Here is a 12997-nt window from a genome sequence, read left to right on the forward strand (position 1 = left end):
ACATCAGTATTAGAACGCGTCTGACTGCATATTAGTGAGGTACTTCCACCATGTACACATTGCTGCTAGGTAACGTTATTGTTCCGGGTTTTTGTTACCTGACAAGTTTTGAGTTTGTTTCAGCTGAAAGTACTTCAGATTGCCGGCACAGACTATGGGAAAATGGCGCCCCTGGATCTCTGCTACCTTTGTATTCAATTTCTTAGAAGTCTATGTGAGCAATGACCTTAGAAGACCGTGATTTCATAGACTGGACCTAAAGCCGGGACACGCCTGATTGCAAACCACGCGAACACGGCCGTAGAGCCACGCCCAGTCCGTTATCACAACAGCCACTAGCAAACATGGCTAACCGTTAGCTGCTCACAGCTGGCACTGGAAATCAGTCGGCCCAGGAGGTTTCCCGAACATTAAACTTTAACACCGTGCGGCCGCTGTTAAAGCTGGTGGGACTCGACTTAAATCCAGAATGTGCTCCGTCCTCACATGCGATTCGTGGCGTCGCAGTGCGCACCGGTTCAAGTTACCAGAGGATCCGGAGAGGAGGCTGGAGTGGGTCCAGTTTCTGTTCGAAGTCAACGGCCAACGGCTCAAAGAATCGTCCTGGACCGATATCACCATCTGCAGCGAACACTTCACCGACGACTGCTTTTCAGACGTGACAGGCGTGGTCCAGCTGAAGCCCACTGTGGTCCCTTCAGTGTGCCTCCAGTCAGAGCCGGAGCAGCCTGTGGACAGCCCACAGTGTATGGTGAGTCCACTTTGACAGCTGTGACACATTAACAGCTGTCACTGTGTCCTTCCGGACAGTCCATCCTTCATGTCAAACAAATCACAGTTAATTCCAAGCAGCACACTTTATTTACAAAAGTTACTCTCAGTGGCTGTTAATCTTCGTAGATAAGTATATCAATGATCGATCATAAAGACAACAGGTCAGGGTCAGAGTCCCCTTTTTCATTCATTGTTTATCAAATTAAAGCATTACACTGATTTAGTCATGCACATAGTTACAGGAGTTGTGAGTTTTTGCTTTCCAGCATAAAAACCTTGCTAAACAAGTGTTTAATGTGTTAAAGCTGCAGATATGTAATTGTTCCATATAGTTCATTTCATCAGAGGCACAGAGTTAAGACCCCTTAGGAGTCGTAACTGTGCTTATGTAGCTTTTGTTTAACTACAAGCGTGTGTCATTTGTGCAGGAGCCAGTGCAGATCACACATATTGCTTATCAGTGTGATGACCTAGACCCTCGTAATAGTCCAGCATCCTCCTCTGAAACATCAACAGGTAAGAAACTTTGCATTAAAAATGAAGGGGGCATTATCTATTTAACTGTTTCCTTGCATGTGAATACTGAGCTTTATTTTGTAGGTTCCCAAGCAAGTCCTGAGTCAAGCGGGGTCTCAGTGTCATATTCACCTGACCGGGCGCCACAAAACGTCATGACTGGTTTGAACAAGGAAAAGTGAGTGAGATGTCCGCTCCATGTTTGTGTGCTTTCTTTACATTTAACATAAAGTTTAAATCTTCTCTTTAATCGATTTGTAGAGCTGCACTTCTACAGATGAGAGGAAAGTTTGTTGTGAATGAAAGCTGCCTCCTCCAGTTGTTCCGCCGCAAGTGCCCGTCTTGTGGCTGTAAACTTCAGATGGAGAAGGTCACCTATGGGGCGCTCATCTTCTTCAACCAGCGGTGCCTTCAGTGCGAGTACAGGTACGAGTGGAAAAGCCAGGTCAATGCCAGTGTCCCATCAGATGAGTTCCAACACTCAGGAGGAACTTCAGAGACCCAGCAGGTAGGACTTGAACCGTCTGCCCCACATATAACTACTATGGAACATACTTTATACTGCAGTGCTCATAATTCAGTTTGATTAGAACATTAAATCATAATGTTTCCTCTGCGTGCTCCTCCTTTTTGGTTATTTGGCTAAAATATTTTGTGCTGCGTTAAGATGGAAAAGCTCCATTCATGCTATTGTCATTGTGTTGTTAACAGGAAGTGCCCTCAGGTGACGACCCCAGCAACAGAGTTTTCTCTGAGATTGTTACGTTCAGTGATGAAGACAGTGATCCTTCAGATGAAGGCGAGGAAGGTGATGACGGTGGCGTGAGTTCAGATGGAGAATGGAATCCGACTGAGGACTGTTTGCTATCTGAAGAGCTCACAAAGGAGTCTGAAGAGGAGACGGAAGATGAAGACGAAGAGGAGGGAGATTTTGACTCGCCGGGTGGCCTCAAAATTTATGAGCTCTGCACAGAGTGTGGACGATTTTTCGATATTCTGAAGCCTCACACGTGTGAGCACATAATCAAGCCCTTTTCCTGCAACATTTGCGGAAAAAGATGTGTCACCGAGATGTCTCTAAAAATCCACAGCAAAATCCACGATGAAACCTATGAGCACCCTTGCAAATACTGCCACGTTACCTTCAAAACAAGGGTGGACAAACGCAAACACGAGCAGACCCATCAAGATGGCAGAGACCCCTATAAATGCCCCGACTGCCCGGAGACATTTGCAACCAGTAAAGAACGCAGCATTCACCTGGCAAATCACAGAGCGCCGAAGGAGTTCAAATGTGGAGTCTGTGGGATTGAATTTAAGGACGTGCATCATCTTCGGAGACACTCTGTCGTGCACACGGGATTGAAACCGTACAAGTGCTCAGTGTGCCAGCGTGGCTTCAACCAGGGGAGCCACCTGAAGTCCCACATGCGTCTGCACACAGGGGAGAGGCCTTATAAGTGCCAGCACTGTTACCGCAGCTTCAATCACAACGTGAGCTTGAAGAGTCACGTCCAGCGTTACCACACATCGAGCGCTGGACGTGAGTGGAAGAAAGGGAAGAGAAAGGAGAGAGCGAGGGGCGATGCTGCTGCCAAGAGCAATGTGAATAAGAAGAACACAGACTTTGAGTTTGACAATGTAGAGGGCACAGAGAGAACAGATATGCCAAAAAGTAAAAAGAGGAGCACAGGTAGACCCAAAGGAAGGCCGAAGAGGAAGGCAGCAGACGGCTTGGTTGTGGCAAGGGGGGCAAAAGGCCAGCGATCAAACACTAAGACAGCGAAATCAAAGGCACAGAAGTTAAAGAGAACAGGTTTCAGCAATGAGCAAAGTGAGGACGAGCAATCAGGAAGTGATGCATCCTTTTCCTCGGAGGAAGAGGAAGAGCAAGAGGAGAAGGAGGCGGCGAGGAACAGCACAGGGAGAGCAAGAGGAAGACCAAAACACGACAGCGACACTGATTTTGTCCCAGAAGAAGGCACAAAGAAAAAGAGGTACAGCAGTCAGAGCAGTGGTGAGAGCTCAGGGAAACGCAGGGGGAGACCAAAGAAAAATCCCGAGGTCTGAGAAAGTCTTCAAACGCACCGAGCTGAAGGATTCATTTGTGTGTGAGCGACTGTGAAAAGAAAGAAGCCATTAAGACTGGAAGGCCATAGAGGATTGGACTGATACCTCTCATTAAAAACAATTTGAAATATGAGAAACGTCCACGTAGGTCAGCGTCTTTCTGAATTAAATCGTCTTTCACTCTTGAGACATCATCTTGCTTTGGTTTTCAGATACCTTTAAACCTGCTGACTGATGTGTAGCCCTTATAATTAAATTTGGAAAAGTGGATTAGCCAGGGCCAATGTCAAGTCTCAGTTCCTTTACAAGAAATACAAGTGTGTTGGTTCAAAATCAAGGAGCTCTTAAGCTTGATAAATGGTCTTTCCAGCTTTCACCAATGAGACCAAGACTCTGATTATTTGATATCATTAATAATGGATAGACAGGCAGTAAAGGAGGGTCAGTCTATTTATATAAATCTCCCTTTATACTCTGAAGTTCAGTCAGGACACTGGTTGAATCAGTTTCTGTCTCTTCTTATTGACTGTAAAGCTGCGTAATTTTGTAACTTCAGCATCAGTCTGTAAGGAAATCTGAGTATTCAGATTTAATATTACACATTTTTTCCAGAAATCAGACTTAATCAGTGTCAATTAATGGTCTTTAACGCCTTTAAATCTATAGAAACAAACAGCAGTTTGGCATTTCCACCTGATTTTAATCTTTGGACTTTTAATAGAAACTGTCCGCTCTGTTAAACCTGAGCTTCAGTGACAATCAGTGTCAACATTTTGAAGGACTGTACCAGTGGTTTTATATTGTTTACTCAGTTTGTAGAAAATGATATTAACATGCAAAATACGCAGCGTGGGCCTTTAAGGGATCGCAGGTTTTTACATAACAAATGTAAAAAATAAATGTGCCCAACTGCCGTCTTACCTTGTTTAATAGAGTATTAACAGTTATTCACATTTCTGCTTGACAAACACACAAACCAGACAAACCAGTCCTTGGCCAGCTCCAGTGGAGCTGCTGTGGGTTTATTATCTTTGCAAAGGAACCGACTGTTTCCCCCACCTTTCAGTCCTTGAATGTAAATGTACGAGTGTGTCTCGGTCCAGAGTTCCCACTTTGATCAGAAACCCTGAATGAATCCCCCTGCTCACATGTTTATCCTCTTTCCCTCTCATGTGTGTGCCAGTCATTGAGCTTGCTTCAAGGCCTGTCAAGTTTTTTTGAGTGTTGGAGAAACTTATTCAGCTTCGCTCTCTGGGAAAGACTCAGCTGGTTGCCTGTTTAAGCTCAAGGCTGCTGAGTAGATTAGGCATGCGGATGGTTTGCAGATCTAAATGTGGACTAATGTTTGGAGAACTGAAATAAAAGGAATTTCTCTTGACTTTTAATGAGCTGCAAACCTCAGTGCTTTGAGGTGGTACTGATACATTTCAGAGCAGCAAATGAGGAAGTTGTCTTTTGCACAAGAGGTTGAAGAGTCTTCTTCAAGCCTCTTATTTAACTAGCTGCCTTCAGAATGGAGCTTAAGTAAATGTGTGTAAGTATAATCAGGAAAATGTACTTAAAGTATGTTAAGTAATGCTGAAAATGTTTATACTTCTATGTTTTATATTAGATTTAAGATATGAATGATTATTTTCTCCATGGATCGATTGTGTGGTTTGTAAATAGCGAGAAATGTCTTCACAATTACAAAGAGCCCAAAATGACATTTTCACAAAGCTTGTTTTTCTCCAACCAACGCTTCATCCTCAAAATTATATTTAAAAACAATCTGAATAATTAAAAAGAAAAGCAGCAGGTCATGACATTTGAGAAGCCATGAAATTTTTTTAAAGAACAATTGTCAAAAACAATTGATAATGAATATTCTGTCAATCAACTAATGTTTCAGCTGTACTTGTATATACTGTTGGGTCGTTTATAACAAAGCATATATTTTAAGGTCTTTGTGTGTGCAAAAGTCTTGATTTGTGAAGTAACTCAAGCTGTCAGATAAACGGATGTGAAGTAAAAAAACACTAGTACCTCAAATTTGTACCCAAGTACAGTACTTGAGTAAATACCCTCCACCTCTGGTCCAGACTCCCATCAACAGGGTGATAAGAGAGTCCTGCAACTTTCAGGATGACCACTAGATGTCCTCCGTGTGCCACAAATGCTGACTCATTCTGCAGAACACTGAGCGAGACCACAGCCATCTCTCCAACACAATTACTATGGTAACTGTTATCTTTGCTGCAGTACCTGAGCCGGCCTGTTGAGCGAGTCGGTGTGCTTCCTCCTTCCACTTGTCTCTCTTTCTCACTTCCTGTCCTCTTCAGCAGGGGCCTCATTTCTAAAAATGTTCTTAGATTTATGCTTGAACTCAGTCTTGAGATCATTTCCGACGGTGTGCTTATGTTTGATTTATGAGAGATGCTAAACATAAAACATGTACAGGTGCTAAGAATCCCATTTGTAACTCACACACCTGTGATCTATAAATTTCAAGTCAGCTTAAATTGACAGCACCTGACTTGTGATTTCTCATCACATAGCGCAAACACAAATGAGGACTAGCCATGGCATCATTCAGTGGACTAAACAGTGGTTTGTAGTGGTCGAGGTGGGGCAGAAAGACAGAACTGTGGCTGATACTGAAAAGAAATGGTCTGACCTTAAAGTACAAAAGGAAAAAAGAATATTCACACATAACTGCAGCATTAAGGCAACAGGACTGCTGTACTGCCTTACGACCAGCAGAGAAATCACCCTAAACAAGTCTGGCCTTTGCTTTCAGGTAAGATCGTTTCCACATCATACTTTTAGAAATAACCTCTTCCACGTGGTTTTCTGCTTAAGTCATACAAAATTGGCCGCTTTATAAATGAGGGTTTTTAGTGCAGTATCTCTCCCACTCCATTCATACAGGCTCTATAGGTGACCTCCAGGACTGACATATTCTAAAGCCACCTCCTCAGTGAACAGGCATTAAATAGGAGGTGACAGAGCCAGCCGCTGAGGCTTGGAAACAAAATTCTGTCATTTATTCATGCCGCAAGGACATCATCGTACAGCTATTTTCTCTCCATTTTCCTGTTTTCAATCATTTTTTCCCACAACGCTTTACATATTATTTCCCTCCCTTGTTTTCTCTCCTTCCATCCTGAGGCTGTCTTTCTGCTGGTGTAACGCTCTGCCTCCCTCTCTCGGGTCTGATGATTTGAAGGCGGTCTTTTTGAGATGTCAGTTAAATAATCGGAGATGCTCTCAGTTGGCAGAGGACTAGATTGATGCTTTGAGACTTGAGATGAAGAGTGCAGCTTGGAGATAATAAGTGCTTTGGCATGAGCTAGCTCCATCAGTGTGAGGATGATTGTCTACATTCACTCAATGAGCTACAGTGTAGTATTTCTGTTCATTTCCTCCACAGATTGTATTGTAATACCTGTTCTGAACTTAATCAATCTCGACTCTGACAAATACATTTTGAACAATTAAAAAAAATGAACTAAATGAATCTAAAATTAATAGAAAATGAAAAATTAAATGCAATAAAAATAAAAACTAATGAAAAATCCAGAACTATAATAACTCTCTTTTGTATTTGCTTCAGAAATAAGATTTGAAAATGGTTTCCCCACACGGGAACTCAAATGCCTACCAAAATGTCAGAAGCCAAACAGGAATCCACCAGGGCCAAATGACATTTTCTCGCTTACCATTCCCAGGAAACGCTACTCAGATGTTTATTGAAATGCACTTGGCCTTTGGACGGTTCTCCTTTTCTGTCTTCTGCTCTGTGTTTTAATGCCCATGATTTGTTTTCAGGAGCCATAAACTGTTTGACCCCTTCAATCCATATTTAAAGCTATAACACCTTCTGAGAGGGAATGATTACACTTAGTGTTGCCCTCTAAAGGAATAGTCTGACATTTATTCACTTCCTTGTTAAGACTTAGATGAGAAGATTGATACCAGCAGGTGGTTAGCTTAGCTTAGCTTAGCATAAGCTAAGCATCGACTGCAAACAGAGGGAAACAGCTAGCCTGGCTTTGTTCACACAATAAAAGCTGCCTACCAGAACCTAAAAGCTCACTAATTTACAAGTGGTGTTAGTTTAAGATGCAGAAAAAGGAAGTAGAAAGATGACATTTTACAGGTTTTTAAGTCTGGTGGATTTTGTGTCCTTCTAGAAGTATCTTTGCAAAGTCTACAGACAGCAGAGCATTATTTTATGTACCATGGGTGTATGAAATTCCCATTAAAGGGGTTATTTTGAAAAATATTTGCTTTCTTGTCAAAAGTGAAATGAGAAGTTTGGTATCTGTCTTTTCAATATTTAGCTGGCAGAATAAAGGCTGGAATGAGAGGTGATTGTAGGCAGGTTTTGTTGCCTTTGGACAGAGCCAGGCTAGCTGTGTCCACCTGTTTACAGTCTTTGTGCTAAGCTAAGCTAAATAGCTGTTGGCTGAGGTACCGATCTTCTCATTGAACTCTCAACAAAAAAAAACAAACAGGTGTATTTCCTAAAATGTTAGACTGTTCCTTTAATGGGAAGATTATCCACCTGAACTGTTTGAAGATCCCATAATATGAAAACAATCTATCTTTAAAGGTTTTTGCAGAGATTTTCCTGTATATCTCTTCCTCTGTGAAGTTTCACTGCAGTTGTTTTCATTGTCATTGACTGATTTAAAGTGGCCTCCTCTTCCGCTGCCTTTCACAGGGAAAATAGAGCACTGCCATACAGTATTTATCAATCTCAAAGTGTTTGTGTTCTGTCATTTACCATAACCCCCCTCCCTCCACCCCCTGTCTGTGCAAAATTACCTCCATCAACCATGCAATCACCTGTCACCTGCTATCCAGCCTGGTTGACTGGCAAGTATTAGTTTGCACCCTCTGTCACAGTGCGCCATCGTCAATCCAAAACAGCAGCGACTGCGTACTATGTCAGGGTTGTCAGCAAGTTTTCTCCGTGAGCTGGGAGATGTGTTAGATCTTAGCCAGAGATGAGCATAAATTTGATGGGAGAGGGGCCAGAAAATCCATACTGTTGTCAGTTTCAAATTTAAATTCACATGTAAAAGCCACACTCTGAAACCTTTCATAGCATCTGTGTGAGTATCAACCTGTCAGCTGTATTATTTACAGCGGAGATACACATACGCTATTGGATATGCATGCATTCAGCTCTGTTGTTAATTGAACGAGCCCCTTTGATAAACTAAGAGTTAGAGATTTTATTTGCAGCGATGGCAACCATGAAACATGCATTAAAGTATTTTTAGAACTGAGCACATCGTCCAAACACGAACAACATAGCAACACGAATCGATTGGCAGCAGTCTGCAGTGTTTGTTGCTGCTGACTGCAGATTTCATGCCGTATCTAATCTATTCATGCAACTGAAATTTTAGGGCTTGTAACTAAAAATTGAGAGATTTAATCAGACAGGTGCTGTTATAAGTTTTATGTTTCAAGGCAATGAGCTGCTTATTTGGAGTTCACATGGGTTTCCCCTGTTGAAGGAATAATACCTGACAGATAATATCAACATACAGGATCTCCAGTATATTGAATTCATTCAGCATCCCTCTGCCTGTTGCTCTCCCTGGCAGGAATAAAACCCTCAGACTCCAGCAGATAAGGAAATCCACCGAAAGAGAAAGCATGCTGCGTTAAAATCATTTTGTGACATATTCATAATATAAAAACATTTAGCTCTCAGTGGCTTGCATACTAATGCACTCTGACTACGAGGGAAACGGGGAAAGACAGCAAAAAAGACCTTGTTTGAGTTATGACTCATGTATAATACACTGTACTGAGGTGAATAATGATGGCAGAACTGCAGAGGAGCATATTTTCATTGTCATATTATTTCAAATGTGGCTTTTCTTAAAAGCGTGTTGACCTGCTCATGTTCATTCATAATTTTACAGTTTCCTCACTCAATTAAATGTGAAACAAATGCCCCTTCTCCTTTTTTTTGCACAGCGTTATTGCCACAAAATGTGGGAAATTGGGATCAAAACAGCTAAAATTCAAGTAATAAAATGTCCTTGATCGTCTCTGACGCTCTTTCTCACTTTAGCTTCACCCTCACTTGTCGAGAGAGAGAGAGAGAGAGAGAGAGAGAGAGAGAGAGAGAGAGAGAGAGAGAGAGAGAGAGAGAGAGAGAGAGAGAGAGAGAGAGAGAGAGAGAGAGAGAGAGAGAGAGAGAGAGAGAGAGAGAGAGAGAGAGAGAGAGAGAGAGAGAGAGAGAGAGAGAGAGAGAGAGAGAGAGAGAGAGAGAGAGAGAGAGAGAGAGAGAGAGTCTGACATCTGCTTCCTGTTCCCCTCCCATTGCTGAGATACAGTCATTTGAATCAAAAATTTTAATCAACCCCTTAAATGTTAATCACTCTGTTGCTCACAAGTACATGCATACAGAATGGTGGTCTGTGGAAAATCGGAGGTGACAGAAACCCCCCAGTGGCGGTGACACTGCCAGCCCGAGACAGAGACAGTTATCTGTACAAGACTGCCGTGTTCCTCCAAATCGACACAGGCATATTACATTTCCACTCACTGCCTCACAGCAGATTAATATGTCCCTCCAGGATCCATATACACACAGACACTGTGGTTTGTCTGGTTGCAACTTTGTTTTAAAATATTAATAAACTGGAGACAATTCAGGTACCAATATGCATATGTCACACTGCAAATACTGTGCATCAGTCACACAGATTAAACAGCATACCGTCGCTTTTGTGTTTGTGTTTTTAGCTGTGCTAGCAGGATGTCGGTCTGATAGCAGGTCAGTCCACCAGTTTAGTGTAGACTGAAATATCTCAACAGCTGTTGGATGGATTGTTATTTATATAGACATTCATGTTCCCCACAGGATGAATCCTGCTGACTTTGATGATCCCCTGATTGTCCATCGAGCAGCAACATGAAGGTGTTTTAGCGCAGTTTTTGTGTATAGTACAAATTAGCAAGGGGCGGCACGGTGGAGCAAGCGGGTAGTGCGTGTGCCTCACAGCAAGAAGGTGGCCGGTTTGATCCCTGGGCGGGGGCCTTTCTGTGTGAAGTTTGCATGTTCTTCCCGTACATGCATGGGTTCTCCCCGGGTAAATTGCCCCTAGGAGTGAGTGTGAGCGTGAATGGTTGTCTGTCTTTGCATGTGGCCCTGCAATCAGCTACTGACCGGCTCAGGGTGTACCCTGCCTCTCGCCCGTTGAAGCTGGGATAGACTCCAGCCCCCCCGCAACCCCGAAAGGGATAGGCGGTATAGAAAATGGATGGATGGACAAATTAGCTAATGTTAGCATGCTAACATGCTAAGCTAAGATGGTAAACATTGTATTAGATAAACATCAGCATTTTATTGTCATTGTGAGCATGTAAGCATGCAGACTTTAGCATTTAGTTCAAGGCACCATTGTGCCTAAATGCAGTCTCACAGAGCTGCAGGCGTGGCTGGATTCTTGAGTTCCATTCAGTGGGGTGACTTCAAAATAACCTGCTGGTCAGTGATTTTAATCCCATCCAGAGCGTGCATGTGGGTAATGTTTCCCCACCACCCCAGTAATAATTACAGCCACAGTTACCTCCGGTGATTTGAATCCAGCCCAAAGTGACATCCTTGCAATTTTAAGAGGATGTCAGACTTTAAAGCTGCATTTTATCAGCTCGGTATGAAATCTGACTTTTGTGTGTAAATGGAGGAATATGTTTCTGCTAATCTGATGGAAATAAGTCTGCATGTTGTAACTGTGCAATGGTAAAAACATTGTACAGGAAGACAAGTTAAATTACAGAAGTGCACAGTGAATCTATAATTATTCTTGTTTCTCTACAGTGAACTGAAGTGCTTCTACTCTAAAATACATGAATACTATACTGTCTTTATAGATTCAATCCTTTTTATGGTGAGCAGCTCCCTGCTTGAGTCGCCCATTCCCTCTTATTGTGTGGAAGTATAAGATATTCAGTCACAGCAGCTTTCTTGGCTCTCCGCACCGCATGACTGGTGCGCCCGCAATCCCTGGTTTTCCCTGACCTCAGATGATCAAAAACAGGCAGCCACCACAACAATCTACAATCCACAGAAGTGCTGTCATCTCTTTTACAGCCTTGGCTATAATCTATATTTCTGCCAACCCCAATTCCCTCCCTAATATCTTCATCAATTCCCTGCTCCTGCCATCTATTTTATGCTACATTACAAAATGCAGTTTGAGTGGTGCTTTGATCCAGCTTTACAGCACTGAAACTGTATACACTTTTATTGTTCATCACCTCACCTCCATCTCTCTGCGTGCTACCTCGGTCCTCTCACCTAGGAGTTCCTCACAGTCTTTCTAGATTTATTCCTTTCCTACACCGGTCCTTGTTGTCTTTGTTCTTTCCTTTACCCATTTTTTATGCACGTCTGCTTTTCCACATCCGTTCTGTAATTTTCCCTCTCTGGATATACTTCTACCTTTTATCTATCCATCATTCCCCATCTCACGCATCTCTGCTCCCCGTCCTTCTTTCCATACCACTGCTTTACAGGCCACGCAAGAAGTAATTGGATTTGATTGAAAAAATAGACATTGGTGGCTCCAGTGCTCTGAGGCAGCACGTTATTTAGATCAAGGCTTTATGTATGTGTGTGTGTGTGTGTGTGTGTGTGTGTGTCGCTGCAGATGAGTTAGTGATGCCAAGGTCATGAGTGGGATACACCACAGGAATCATGAATATGTATAAAATATCATTCGATTTCAAAGAAGGGGTTGTCAGGCTAAATACCACCGCTGAGCACAGATAACAGTGAAGAAAGTGGTGGGGTTATCTTTCCATCTCAATACAGTTGCTTCAAATACACGCTGTGCATGCTAACCTAATAAAAATTCTTCTGCTGCTGCTTCCGTTCTGCTACCAGTATTACTATCTCAGTCTTATTCTCATAATGGAGGTCAACAGTATTTGGACATGAGAGGATGTGACTGCTCCAAACAAACAACTTTCAGATGTATTGCCTGTTGGAGAATGAGGACTCTCCTGGCCAATATCACTGTGAATCATATTATTGGTCGTACAGAACAGACACGTATGGTGAAAATCCTGTCGGTTATAACTTGCTTCCAAATGTTGCCTGTAAATCATGTCCTGAAGGTTTGTAGAAGTCATGAGTGATACAAAGAGCTTAAATTTTATTTACTCTCAAATGACACCTCGTCAAGGTCCATGGGTCGTTTCTCCGCAGCGAACCCCCGTGTGAAGTCTCGGTGATGGCCTTACAGCATACGTACTGCTGCTTGACTGCAGGGAGGATGAGACAGAGGGATATGATACATCAGGCACATTATGGTGTCTGTAGCAGTGACTCTATCAGCTTACGCTGCCATGAAACCAAGGACAAAATGGACATCCTCGTCAGTGAAGTCCATTCACAGATCATATTAAAGGATATATGGTGTGTGTAATGGTGTTTGATAAGCACTCTAAAATGATTATCATTGGCCCTGCCTGACCTTGTTGGCACAACACTGGTTTGCCAATGCACTGCACTCAGATGAACTTGTACTGTAAGCCTGCATTTTAGTTTGATAGTAAGAATAAACTTGGAAAGTTGAGTTAAAAATTATTTATGATCCACTGCTGCCCAAGTGACAAC

The 12997-nt window shown here is 42.6% G+C and overlaps 1 protein-coding gene across 1 annotated transcript; it reads left to right on the forward strand.

Moving 5' to 3' along the window:
• The first annotated feature begins 314 nt into the window (after positions 1-314).
• Positions 315-5369, forward strand: LOC139338347 (uncharacterized). Its single transcript, XM_070973264.1, has 5 exons — positions 315-751; positions 1203-1290; positions 1375-1468; positions 1552-1798; positions 2002-5369. The coding sequence occupies exons 1-5, from the start codon at positions 470-472 to the stop codon at positions 3358-3360; spliced, it is 2070 nt and encodes a 689-aa protein (XP_070829365.1). The 5' UTR covers positions 315-469; the 3' UTR covers positions 3361-5369.
• The last annotated feature ends 7628 nt before the right edge of the window (positions 5370-12997 follow it).

This window comes from Chaetodon trifascialis, chromosome 11 (assembly GCF_039877785.1).
Source record: "Chaetodon trifascialis isolate fChaTrf1 chromosome 11, fChaTrf1.hap1, whole genome shotgun sequence".
Taxonomy (NCBI): Eukaryota; Metazoa; Chordata; class Actinopteri; order Chaetodontiformes; family Chaetodontidae; genus Chaetodon; species Chaetodon trifascialis.

Bases quoted from the DNA above. Each gene is read 5' to 3' on its own strand.
- LOC139338347 (XM_070973264.1), top strand. From the start codon at position 470: ATGTGCTCCGTCCTCACATGCGATTCGTGGCGTCGCAGTGCGCACCGG. The intron at 1,291-1,374 runs GTAAGAAACTTT...TTTATTTTGTAG, and splicing joins CTCCTCTGAAACATCAACAG to GTTCCCAAGCAAGTCCTGAG. The intron at 1,799-2,001 runs GTAGGACTTGAA...TGTTGTTAACAG, and splicing joins GAACTTCAGAGACCCAGCAG to GAAGTGCCCTCAGGTGACGA.